Source organism: Austrofundulus limnaeus, unplaced genomic scaffold, assembly GCF_001266775.1.
Source record: "Austrofundulus limnaeus strain Quisiro unplaced genomic scaffold, Austrofundulus_limnaeus-1.0 Scaffold54, whole genome shotgun sequence".
Taxonomy (NCBI): Eukaryota; Metazoa; Chordata; class Actinopteri; order Cyprinodontiformes; family Rivulidae; genus Austrofundulus; species Austrofundulus limnaeus.
The window spans coordinates 1,464,314-1,478,321 of record NW_013952456.1 but is presented as its reverse complement, the minus strand read 5'-3'; the positions used below and the strand labels follow the sequence as shown (position 1 = coordinate 1,478,321).

Sequence of the window (14,008 nt, the reverse complement as noted above, 5' to 3'; positions counted from 1 at the left end):
ATGCATGTACTTCTGAATACTTAAGTATTTTCAAAAGTAAGTACTTCAGTACTTTTACTTGAGTAGATTTTTGACTGAGTAACTTTTACTTGTAGTGGAGTAGATTTGACCATGAGTATCAATACTTTTACTCAAGTACTAGAGTTGAGTACTTTGTCCACCACTGACATTATTTATTACACTATTTTTGTCCATTGTAAGTACACTCATCTTATTATTTTGTTAAAAACAAAGGAAAAAAATGTGCTGAGTTGTCATTTTTTTGTGTAATTAATTCAAAAAATATTTTTAGGACCCCACCTTGATGTTTCAGGACCCCACCGTGGGTCCCGACCCCAACTTTGGGAAGCACTGCTCTAATCTACAAGGCCCTCATAGTCCCTTATTTAAGCACCTTACTGCAAAGATCAAACATGTTATCCTCTTGACTGTTCCACATGTCAGAATTGAACTAGGGAAAAAAGGATGCATCTCTCTAAGATCATTCATTTCAACCCTAACAGATAGTGTTAGTGAGAACTTTGATCTCTGCCAATGATTTTAAACTTCACATATTACCTGTCTGTGTTGTTTCTGTCTGTTCTTAACCATTTCCTGCTTATGCATTTCATCACTTGTAATTTTATTACATCATGGAGCTTTAGTCACTGTCAAGTTTATAACCATGCTTTGCCTGAAACTTTTGATATAATTCTTTGTTTATCTCTGTTTTATGTATTTGTTTTCTGATTTGTAAACTATTTTTGATTATATTTTTATGACGTGTGCTGCTGGCCAGGTCACCCTTGGAAAAGAGATCTTTTATCTGGTTAAATAAAGGTGATTGATTGATAATTAAAGAATAAAATAAAAAACATGTCCTAGAAAGTGTTATTTTATTAAATTTTTCAGAACAGTTTGATGAGACAAAACTCCACTCACCACCTCCTCCCTGACCCTTTCCATGCTGTGAGCTGGCAGGGACGTGGGGGTGAGAAGTCCCATACAGGTGACGCCGTTCTGGTCCAAGGAGATGTTCAGTCGGCCGTTGACATTAAAAGAGGGGGTTAGGACTTGGGAGCAGTGGCTCCTCACACTGCCCGTCCTCTTCTTCCAGGGTGTTACAGTAGAACTGGCGCGACTCCTGAAGACGTCTCCATGCACGCTGTACTCATCGTCCCCGAAGTCAGCCTCTGAGTTGTTACGAGTTCGGAAAGTGCTAAAGATGCTGTTCTGGCTTCCTCTCCTGGTGCTGAGGGGGTGAGAGGACAGCGTGGCCAACAGAGGGTGGACAGGCAGTGGGGACAGAGGAGGCTATAGACAAACACAGATGATGCATTATTTTGTAAAGCTTACAAAAAAAAAACCTTTATAAAGCATGTTTTAATGATTTGTACTGTACCACGATTTCATCCACAGGATCCAGCTTCTCCTCAGCAGCTTCTCCTGCTGTTTCCTCTGAAAGAGCCTGGTGGGACTTTCTCCTTCTAGTGCTGCTGTTGCGCCGTATACTTCCTCTCTTCACAATGAATGGGGACAGTTCTGGGGACAGCTCTGTCTCCTGTGCTTGTCTTTTGGCTGCCAGCTTCACACGAGAAAGAGTTGAAAGTTATTCATTATTTATCTCATCTCGCACGCAGGAAAACTCTGCACCTACTCTTTGCTCCCGTCTGAGGTGCTCCATGGCCAGCTGAAACTCCCTCTCCTTCTGCCAGGCCTCGGCGATGGTCGCTTGGTTCTGCTCCTCATAGGCCATGGCCACCACAGCCAGGATCAGGTTGACCAGGTAGAAGGAGCCAAGAAAGATTACGAGCACAAAGAAAACCATGTAGGTCTTCCCAGCAGAACGCAGAGTCTGAGGAAACAATGTCAAGTGAGTGGTAGCAAATATTCATCAACTAATAGAAGTTTTTATTATTAACAGTATAAAAAAATCACAAAGCAACAAACAATACTTATTTTTACTTAATTTTGTTCTTAAAACCCTCAAGTTTTTAAGACAAAGGAAAAATATTTAGTATTAATTGTATAAAATTTGATTACTTGCTTGAGTCTCAATACCATCTATTACAATTACATGATCAATGTGATATATTAGGATTCCAGCATCATGTTTGTAACCAGAGGTGCAGGAATGAAGTAAGTTTGCTTGAGTGCAATTTGAAGTACAGTTTATGAGAATTTTTAGCACTTTTTTTWAAATTAGTTTTACTATACTATGTTTTTCTAAAGGATTTAGTTACTACTTAGTTTTATTTGCTGTGTTTGTATAGTTTGGGTCAATTTTGTTCCACTGACATGAAGAAAATTATTGGGCTTTATGTTACTAATTTAATTACATTATACATAGTATGAGTTGTTTTATGATAGAATTGTAATGACTGTTAAATGTGACTTGATGAACATGATAATTAATAGGTACATGCTTGATAACAAATACAACACATCTTGGAATGAACTTTTAATCATCAGGATAAATTTCTTTGTAAGAGGGCAGGACTCTGACAAAGACAGGGCCCCCCTTCACTGATGGTGTAATCGAAAGGCGGAGTCCTGCCCTGAAGCGAATATTAAATACTCTTGTTATTTTCTCATTCAGTCTGATTTTCTGGTACCATTAAACCGAACATCAGCAGAGCCCTGGTTTTGTATTGCCGTTCTTTAAGACTCTCAATTGTTTGTGCACATTCTCTGTACAGTTTCGCACACATCTTGGTAATGAACACGAAAATCACTTATTTCTTTCAGACAGACTACCACTATTCAAATACCTCAGCAATGGGGGACATCAGTGTACCACTTAGTCTTTCTGAGCCAAATTTAGTGTTTAAAGATTGTATCATTGTGTAGAGAAAAAAAAAGAATCAGAAGCTTCACCTGGTGAAACAGCTCTTCCCAGTAGTCTTGGGTCATAAGTCTGAAAAGTGCCAGAAAAGCCCAGCCAAAGGTATCAAAACTGGTGTAGTCATAGTTTGGATTTCTTCCAAGTTTTAGGCAGTCAAATCCATCTGGGCATTTTCTGAAATACACATAATAATAAAGTACAGGAGAAGGCAGATCATTAGATGAATAGATGGATAAAAACAGGGTTAAGAATATTAACACCAAGAGCAGGAAGGACATACTGGAGCTTTGTGATTGTGCTAACTCCTCTTATGTCAGCAGATTTTGTCTGCACTAACAGAAGCATAATGACTGCACTACTTCCATCACTAATATTGCAACTGAAGATGGTAATAATAATAATAATAATAATCTGCCTGATGCCATGAGGGAAATTGTTCCACAACGATGGGGCATGTAAGGAACAAGCATGGAGGCGCTGGACATTTAGAGTTTTGTAATTGAGCAGTAAATAGTAAATGGCTTGAACTTTCACAGCGCTTTGTCAGTTCCCTATGGACTCCAAACTGCTTTACACACACAGTGATGCTGCATTCACACCGAATGCGATTTCAGCTTCAAAAATCGCAGCCAACGCTGAAGTTGGTCGCTTGTGCACTTTGAGGTCAGACGCAGGACAGCTCTTGAAGTGCTGCACGGCAGAGCCTCCCCGCACCTCCCTCCTCTGTCYGGCTCTGTTTAATGTCGGACGAGGAAGTGGCTTTGCTTTATTTACAGAGAGCAAGAGCATGTCACGTTCATCAGATAATTAATTCATAATTAATTCACCAGATAATTCAGAGAAGAGGCTCACAGCTCGCTTTCAGGACTATTTTTCCAGTCTGATGAGCCGCTGCCTCGCATTGGTGCGGATATCTCCTGTCAGGACACCGACTGCAGGCACTSGATTTCAGCTAAAGAGCTCCTCTCCATCTGTTTCAGGTTAGTGGACATCATTCAGTAAACTGTCCCGTCGGGAAATATGTCGCTACGTCACACAGTGGAGTCTCTCTGATTGGTTGATGCAGCGCGTCGAGCTGCAAAAGTTCAGATTTTCTAACTTCAGCGATTTGCGCCTCGAACGCTCAGATCGTCCAAATCGTTCAAATCGCGCTGCTCTAATCGCGCTTGAGGCGCCGCAGCACTTCCCGACGTTGCTTGAAGCGCATGAACCATAGACTTTGCATGTAAACCTGCTGCTCCTGACGCTGAAATCGCGTTTGGTGTGAACGCACCATTACACACTGATAGAGCTAAGCTATAATGTAGCCACAGCTTCCCTGGGGTGCACTGACAGAGGCGGGGCTGCCATGCACCGGRGCCACCATCACCAGCACTTGAAGATGGCACTTGAAACATATTTCAGGCAAAAGCAGTGAAATGCACCAGAATTGAAGGATTTACACTGAGCCAGATGGATATCAAATCGTAGTTCAAAATATTTTTCGGCTTGATGCCTCCATCCCTGACCTTCATTGTTAGCAGGGCAGCGTTACAGAAAATATTTCAGTCCAGCAGTGAAGAACAAGCTGGACTGCGTGTGTGAGTGCAGAATAATTTCATAATGGCTGCCAAACATCTGGGCTGTGCAGCCCTGCTGAGAGTACAGCTGTACATTTCACCAACTAGATGAGAATAAATTTCAACTAATGTCCAGAACAGTGAAGGCTTCATGTCAGGTTGTCCCTACACTCATATGTTCTGCTCTCTTAATCAATATAACTAAACACAGATTCTGCTGACTGAGAGGGTTCTTCAAACACAAGTTTAGAAGACCAAATATAATCATTTAACACTGAAATAGATTATATCGTAGCCATGCCTCTGAAAGTAAAATAACTGAGGATGAAAACTTGAGCTGTATCCCTTTTCATTAGTTCAAGATTACACACGAGTGTATACACTCTTTGTCTTTGATTTGAAGAACTTAGGCAAAGGATGTGATTGTGTAACTGAAGTTACAGTTTTTTATTATGTAATAAAGATTTTGCCTGCGAGCACAAAATTGACACACAGCTCCTATAGGTGATTTCTGAGCTTTGGTAAGTCTTCTGTTTATTTACTTCTGCTGGGCTTTTAAAGGTGTAAACGACAACACATGAGCCGAGGTAACTTAAGGTTTCAGAGTTGCCTCCATTCATCATCTCCAGCGGAGAGAGTGGGGATGAAACATCTGGACCTGGAAGAGTTGTTCCTGTCGACCTGTACTGCAACTCCCTGGGTTCATCATGTTGCGCCCTGGCTAAATGAGTGGTAAAATTGCAGCTTTTTAGCTTTGATTCACACAGGCTATTGTTCAAGTTCAAAACTTCTACTTGTCTGATAATCTGGCTTGATCATGCAAATAGTTTGATGCTTGCATGTTGTTGGGCTGAGTCAGTAGGTAATTACAGGTGCTGACCTCCCTGAAAAGTCTGGATCAATTGCAGGAGAAAGTACTGGTTGATTTTGATCCAGTGTTAAATACTGGTCGAAGGGGTCAGGCCATGGCATAGTTTACAGCTTCAGTTAAAAGTTTTGTTTTACATACTAATTATTTTAAAATAAATTTTATACATAATTTGATATAATGCATGCATGCCATTAAAGATGATAAAACAAATGACTGGATGAAGGTAAAACAATCCATCGTTTTGACATAGTATTCARGATAAAATACCATATTTTATTTATTCACATTTTAACTGGGTTTAAAACGTACAATTTTGTAGCAACTATTTTAGATTAAAAATTCAAAGTTCTCAAACAAGTAAAGAAACTTTTATTCAATCTAAAGCTGCATGTTCAAAGGTTTTTGGACTTTCTTTCTGGAAATTTAAAGATTAAAAGGATTGTCCAGATCTTTTGAAGTGCCTTCTATGGGAAGGGTATATACCTGTTATAGCTCATTTAAAGATCCCATTTTAGAGAAATACAGTTTAATCTTGACAAACTAACAGCTAGTCCTAATGTGTCACAATCGAAGAGGATCACTGGTGTTTTACAATAACTCAGATACTGTATAAAAATGTCACAATAGTTCAAGTGAATTTTTTTTTTTTAAAACCTTTAAACCACCAATAATTTTTAATGACAGATATATTATTCCTGCTGTAAGTGGCTCAGGCTGCATTGGTTGTACAACAGCTAAATGCTGCTATTTGAAAAAAAAAATTTAAACTTCTTGTAAATGATTATGTAAAGAATACTTGACAATAATATAAATGTTTATACAATAATTGTTGCATGAAACACTTTCTTTTTTTTTTGTGATTGCAGCAATGTACTTTGATCTTAACCCCACTCAGCTCTCCAACCCAGTCATTTCTAAACTCTATTTCTTCAAACAGATGTTTAACAAATATATTATTTGTTCAGAACTTTTCTGCAGAGAGCAGCTTTAATGAAAAGTACTCAACATTGGAATTGTTACCATGTTATATTACCATGTCCAAAGACAGGACATATGGACTGAACCATAAAAGTTGTTATTAGCAGACAACCTTTTACTGAGTACTGGCCCTTTTTAGCAACCAAAATGTCTATTATTTATTATCTTTCCAATTTCCTCCCTAAAACTATGTCATTTTTAACCAAAGTCCTCCTCTTAACAACAACATTAACGTGAATTTTTTTTCTTATTGTAGTGGTAAAAAAGCACCTTTGTGGTCACCTAACGTCACAAAAGCAACTGCACTGAAACTTCCTTTGTGTGGAAAAATCCAAGTTAGTGTAGCTGAAAGGGAAACTGCTCTGACAGAAAATAAAGGTTGAAGAAAAATATTTTATTTGAYAACCATTCTTTAAATACCCTTCCAGTTTTAATAATGCGTTGGACAGTTCTCAACGCAGTTTTAGTAGTTTCTGCAGTCTCCTTAGATGTTTTCTCTGCTTGATGCCAGTGATTTGACCTTTCTCAAACAGAATGACATCTTCTCCACGACCACAGGATGTGTGAGAAGCAACTCATTGCACCAGCAGGGGTTAAATAACTTGTTGCCAGCTGAAAGATAACCACCCAACTCCACTAGGAGGTTCGTAGCTATTTGCTTATACAAGTGTTGACTTTCTTTTGTCCAGGCAGTGTGTATATGTATTGCAATTTCAGTCATTGACTAATATAAAATCAGTTTAGTAAGAAAGGTTAAGCATGTCATAGTGAGGCCTTCATTTTTAAAAATTAAAAGGATAATGAGAATGTATGGCTTTCTGAAAAATACTAATTTGAGTATTAAATATTAAGAAAAAATAGTTAATGAGAGCAATCCTTTTTGTTAAAGCTTTCTACATGTTTACATTGTCATGTATTATCTTTGAAAATCAATTCCACAGATTGTGCATATGGATGAACGTCTTTTACTTCCTGGGTTATAGGGCTACAATAGTGGGTTTTCATGCTCAGCAATGCAAAAGTTACAAAAGTCCATAAAATCAGTGAGAATCCTTAATGCACAGTGTCCAGGATGTGAGAGGATGAGCATTTGCCTAAACTCTCCAGCAGGAGTGATGAAAAAACAACTCGAACCGTTTGAGCAAATAATTAATCACTAACTTGTTGACCTGGCTGAAATGATCTGAATTTGCATGAATGTCTCTTTTTTGTGTGTTTGTGTTGTGTGTGCCAAGTGGTGTTTGTGTGAGCTTGTGCGCATGTGTGTGACAGCGTGTCATCATAACGTATCCAAAGCTTTAATTTGGAAATCTACTCAGGGATTACTTGTTGGAATACTCTCAAAAGATTAAGCATCCTCTATGTTTTACGTCCTCCATCCTGACCAGCTTAGTGTCTTGTTCGTCTCCACAGACAGCCTCAGAAAGTTGCATCTAAATCGACACAGAAGTTTAAAGGCTGCTTCGGCCATTGCAAACAAAAACAAAAATAAAGAAAAAAGAAARGTATGCTATGTTACAGTTCTGTTAACCTCTAATCTAGCCAGCCTGTCATAAATCTGTCACTGGTAATTTGGAAGCAATTCAACTGCAAACACATTTTTAGAAAATGCAGTCAACGTCACATTTTCAGTGATGATGCTGCAAAAAAAAAGAAAAAACGTTCATCACACATGGTAAATGCGTTGAAACATCAAATGTCCAACAAACAAACAACAGACAGCACCGACTCGTAGGTGAGACAGCTGCATTGGTGATTGCTCATTGGTCACAGCCTGATCTTACTAACCTACTATTTAAAGAGGTTTAATGACATCACTTTCCCCTCAATGCCTTCAAATGGATCCTTACTTTGCTCCGACTTCAACAGAAATCACCGGATCAGATTTGACTTCTTGAGGGATTAAGTTCTTGTGTTTTTGGGCGAAGATTAAAAACTACATTGTGGCTGCTCTCTGATGCATAATTGTGTAACAAACTGTCTTCACTGCATTGGTAATAAAACAACTGATGCTGTTTTGCAAGTTAACTAATTAAAAGAAGTGTTTTGAAATACAGTAGGTACCAGATTTCAGGACTGGCCAAATGACCACTCATTCACACACACACACACACACACACACACACACACACACACACACACACACAGGTTTGTTTTTATATCCCTGTGGGGACTGTGGATTGACTTCCATTTGTTTTGTGGTACCTTTAAAGCCCAATCCTGACAATGCATCCTAAAATTAACCTCACAGGTACCCACCTYACCCTAAAACTAACCAAAACTCAATTGGTCCTAAATCTAATCCCTCACCCAAAATTAGCATCCGTACCCGTGTCGGGCATTGGTCCACACAATGCACATTCTGTCCCCACGAGACTGCCTTTTTCTGGAAAATGGTTCCCATGTTGTAGTAAAAATATGCCCACACACTCATACACAGGTTCCTATTACCAGTGTATAATTTACACACAATAATTAGCACTTTTATATCTCACTCGTATACTGAAAAGCATATTGGGGGTTGATAGTGGTTAATCGCTGTTATGGAAATATTTATTTAACAAAGACAGAAATACGTGGTCCAAGAATGAAAGTACTCCATGGGATGTCAGCTGAGTTTTATTGCAACAACAGGAAACACAGAGAACAACATCGAGCCATCAGACTGTCCCACTGCTCTCTGCTCCTGCTTCTCTGAGGCAGTTGAGGCTTCAAATACAGTATACTGTTTAACAAACACTATTATGTCATTTTAATAAAGCAAGATTTCATCCTAAGGAAATGCTGGGTCAAGGGAAAACACAATGATTAACACAAGTGATTTCTAAGAATGACTGTTGTTAGCAAATCTTGTTCTGACTTTAATCCTTCTATCTACTGATAAACAGCATGTCATGAAAACCTAGGTCATTAAAGGATGTCATGAATTACTGGCTTAAACCTAAAAGTATTATTTCCATCACAATTGCCTTTCATACAATTTTCATTAGTGTCACCTGTCTCTCCTCAGTTTTCTTCAGCTCATTCTCCCAGATCATCTGCAGTCTTGCACTTTGCTTTAGGCCCTTTTTTTTTTTCTCTTTTAATAAATATAGTTTCCTGAGTTTGTTGTTTAGGTTCTTTTGCTGCCATACCAACTTTTTTTGTTTTGTCTTGTATTATTATGTGAATATTGAATCTTTAATGTTTTTAGCCCCCYGTAATGGTCTGCAATTCTGGGTCCAATCCTCTCTACAAACTGTGACAGGAGGGGCTGGGCATCAAACCCCCTTAACCTTCAACTGGAGGATGACCTCTACTGGCACAAATGTAAGTCAAGTCAAGTCAAGTCAAGTCAGATTTAATTAAAAAAAAGTTGTTAAGATGACCATTCATTCATCTTTAAATAAATAAAAAAATATTATACAACTCATACTTCAGAAGTCGAGCTAATGGGGATCCTAAACAATAAACACTTGAGCTACTTTGGTTTTTCTTTGTACTGATAACAAAGTTAAATTGGGGCTGAAATGAATAAATTGTGTTTTGTCTAAATGTTATCAAGATAAATCCTTGTTTTACAGTAAAAACTGTATTTATAATGCACAATGAGGGTGTGGGGTTTGTCATCTTCAAACAAGAATATGGCAAAACCATCTAAAAATAGCATTTGCACAAACAACCTTACTGTCATTCATAAAATGCTTAAATGTATGACTCCATTTAGTACTGCTGTTTCTCTTGTAATAGTAAGAGCACCTAATGGAGGCTATTTGTTGAAGCTGCAAGCTTTCAGATTCACGCAGATGGTATTTAGCTCAGTGTAACTGTTGACCTGGGTCTGGCAGGGCCGGAGTCAGTCTGTTGTGCTTGTTTCAAAAGCATTAGAATTCACAGGATTATTCAGTGCGTAGGCTGAGTAGCAATATTTGGATGGGTTCACACTGTGTCTGATTAGGAAAAAAGACCATCCCTCAGAGAAACAGTAAAATTAATGTGTTTACATATTTTTAATGTTGTACGTGGGCTGGGAGATTGTATTGTCACGATTAAATTTCTCCTTGTTAGATATTTTTTCACCAAATGCTGTTTGATGATAGCTACCCTTCTCTTAAAAACAAAAATACCTTGTATTGAACTGACCTGGTCCACTCTAGTCAGCCTAACGTTATAGAGCTTTYGAGATGATGAAATCTCTAAAGATCATTCAGTCCAGCTGGGAACTCAGTGTTTCTAAGTAAAGACTTCCAGTGGAGCCGAGGCGATAATCCTCACCACATGCTGTCTCTCAGCKGTTCCTCTGATAATTTCCCTTTACATTATACCTCTTACATTACATACCAAATATTTGAAACTTATGGAAGAATCATTTTTGGTTGTTTTAAAGCAAAAAAACACAAACAAAAAACCTATATGTGTTGAGCTTGGTCCTCAAGCTTTCATATTGCAGGAGATCTAAAGTCATAAACACATTAATGTTATGTAACAGCCTGTAAATGGTTCACAAGCAGTCAGCTGACTTACCCTGCATCACTTCCATATCCGCATATCAATGCATCTTTTTGTCCTTCAACTTTGTAAAAATTATCTAAAAAAAACACATTGAGAACTGAAATAAATACAAATTTTCAGAGCATGTGTGGGGTAGTTCTGAACAGCAGTGCAATTTGCTTTCACCTGACCTTCATTGCTTAGGAAGTCCTCAGGTGAGCTCCAGGTTCGGTTGTTGCAGATGAACGTTGTGTTGGGGCTGTACGAAGAGTTGATGCAGTGCTCGAGGCTGCGGATGCACTTTTGTCGCAGCAGCCCCATGAAAAGCTGCAGGCCAATCAGAGCAAACACACTCAGACAAAAGACGGTCAGGATCATCACGTCCGCCAGCTTCTTTACAGACTGGATCAGAGCACCCACGATGGTCTTCAGACCTTGACGGGGGGAGAAAAGACAGAACAAACTACTAATGTTTCATACCAACTGAAATAAATGTAGACGTAACAAGGTGAGTGAAATGGCCTGAAAGTTGTTGTACCTGGAATAACAGAGATGGTTTTCAGCGCTCGAAGGACTCGGAAGGTTCTCAGTGCAGAGACGTTTCCCAGATCAATGAATTCTGTGACATATCTGTAAGTTTTTAATACAAACAGCACAAAGAGTTCCTCTGTCACATCACAAAACACAATATTGTAGTTTATCATAAGGGGCACTTAAATGTGATTTCATCATGAAATCAGTCTCTTTTTAACGGTCTAGGTTTTATTATAATAAATTGCTATCCTTTTGAACAAAAAACATGGAATTCTTTCTATTTGCTGCCTTATACTGGGAATTTCAAATGATTTTCAAATTGACTAATGGTAATGTAAAAAATACACCAGATTAATAAAGTTAAATAAGCAAAAAATAAACTATAAAGTTTTGCATGCGTACGTATTTCATACCCTGCCTGTATCTATTGAAGCCACACTGCCTTCAGAAGCTATGCCTACGTAGGTAAATAAGACCCACTGTGGGCAATGAAGTGTCAAATGATCCCAGTACACAGAATGTTCATTTATTCTGATAACACCCAGAATCAATACCATCGATACCAGTCCAACACCTGTAACAAGTAAGGCCACCACACAGTAAGAGCATTTCCCAATAACCAAAAAACTCTTCAGAAAAGTCAGAAACATAATTGTAGAGAAGTATCAATAAGAGTTGGATTTTTAGAAATATCCCAAACCTCAACATTCCACAGAGCTCCAGTAAATTCATTATTAGAAAATGGAAAGATTACATCATCACAGCAAACCAGCCCAGAGAGGGTCAACCATCAAAGATCACAAACGACGACAAGGAGGGAATTAACCAAAAGGCCTTTCTAATTTGCCACTGGTTAAGTTTAGTAATAATAATCCTGATGGAGCAGAAGCAGAAAAGTATCTGTCCATAGAACCACCAGCTACACCGAGCTGAGCTTCATGGAAGATTTGATATAAAATTGCTAAACTAATAAAAAATCTTTTATAACATTTGAAAATTACCAAGACTTATCTATGAGACTCCCCAAATGTAAAGCAAAAGGTGCTGTGATCAGATGAGACTAAAACTGAACGACCATCAAGGACAACATCATGTCAAGCACTACAAAGCTTTCTTCATCTTTAAGATAATTACACATACTCAACTCTGTTTAGGCATAGAGAGCGATGCAGAGGGTCTATTGTAATATTTGGGCTGTTTTAGTATGAAAATATTTTGAATATTCAAAGTGGTTGTTGTGTTGTAGAAATTCAAAAAGCAACTCCTACTAAAATTCATTATAATTTCCAGGTAAAGCAACAAAATAAGAGTATACCTAGAAGTGTTGAGTAAGGCAATAATAATAATAATAATAATAATAATAATAATAATAATAATAATAATAATAAATGCAGAGACAAATTAACAGAAAGTGCACTCAGATCACTTCTGTTGCAGACTGGCTCTAATAAAATATAAATACATACAGTATAAGTCAATTAGCTTTATTTAGCTGATTTTTTTGCCTGAAAATTTAAATACTTAGAATAATTTTATTTGTAGTAGCCATCAAATAAAATTACATACCATAAGTTTATTTTTTAAGCTTTACTTTGCTTCCTGTACTTGTTTGTTGATGGGAACTAAAGTGCAGATTGTTTTAAAAGAAATTTGTTCCAAATATTTGCTTCCAGAGACAGAAAGCAGTCAGCTAATTTCTGACTTCATTGTTTTTCACAAACCTATAAATATGGCAAACAAATTTGCTGACTGAACAATAATTATTCAAAAACCTTTATTAACTGCTGAAGTGTTTACATCTATCAAGAGTGATTTCCCATTCTGGTTTCAAACACATTTAATGACCAATCAGGATGACTGGTTTCAAATAATTTGGCAAGCCTGAAGGTTTATCCATCTAACCTGCGTCAATGGTTTCTTAGTCATTTCACAATCAAAGAATAATTGTCGCTCCACCTGAAGAGGAGAAGCTTCAGTAATTCAGAACACTTGGTAGCAAATATAGAAAACTGAACGGGCTGAAAAATACGTCCCAAACAGAACATAAAGATCCACGCAGCAAAGGGAGGAACTAAATTCAACTTTTCTGCACTCCTAGACTTCAAGTCTACAACAAAATGCATTTAAAATAAGTGGATTTTGTATGATATGTCCCCTTTAAATGAACTGAATTATAAAGTGAACTGATAGTAAAGTCTGGATTATGCTGAACAAAACTTCTCTGTTTCTTTTTTTATTCATACATATCTTTGTCATGGAGAGCCACTGCCAGTGTTAAGTCAAATATGAAAACACATCATCAGCATGACAGTAACATATAAATGACATCACAACTCACGCCATGACGATGACGGTGAAGTCAAGCCAGTTCCACGGATCTCTGAGGAAGGTGAAGGGCACTAAACAAAATCCTCTGGCTAAGATCTTTATTGCTGACTCAAAAGTGTAAATGCCAGTGAAGGTGTACCTGGAATATAGTTTAAAAAAACCACACTGAATCACAGGTACTCAGAATTAGAAATCAACACTAAACATGAATCAGCATTAACTGTCAAGACAGATGTAAAAGTATTTAAAAATATAATAGAAGGATTATGTGTCAGGAAAATCATTATAAACAAATGAAACGACATGCTGAAACAGTTTCAGATGAACAAAATGAGAATGTGAGCATTAAGTAGAATTTAAATGGTAAATGGTACTGAACTTATAGAGCGCTTTTCAAGTCCCTCTGGACCCCCAAAGCGCTTTACACTAACAGACATTCACCCA

The 14,008-nt window shown here is 37.8% G+C and overlaps 1 protein-coding gene across 1 annotated transcript in view; it reads right to left on the bottom strand.

Annotated features, from left to right (window-relative positions):
- Positions 1–13,703, bottom strand: part of LOC106517918 (sodium channel protein type 4 subunit alpha-like) — a gene marked incomplete at its 5' end in the record, with an annotated part of 40,985 nt that extends 27,282 nt beyond the window's left edge. Inside the window, 8 exon segments of the mRNA XM_014008971.1 lie at positions 922–1,293; positions 1,382–1,564; positions 1,637–1,834; positions 2,857–2,998; positions 10,736–10,799; positions 10,894–11,136; positions 11,241–11,332; positions 13,575–13,703. Of these exon segments, the coding sequence (XP_013864425.1) occupies positions 922–1,293; positions 1,382–1,564; positions 1,637–1,834; positions 2,857–2,998; positions 10,736–10,799; positions 10,894–11,136; positions 11,241–11,332; positions 13,575–13,703 (1,423 nt within the window).
- Positions 13,704–14,008: the final 305 nt, after the last annotated feature.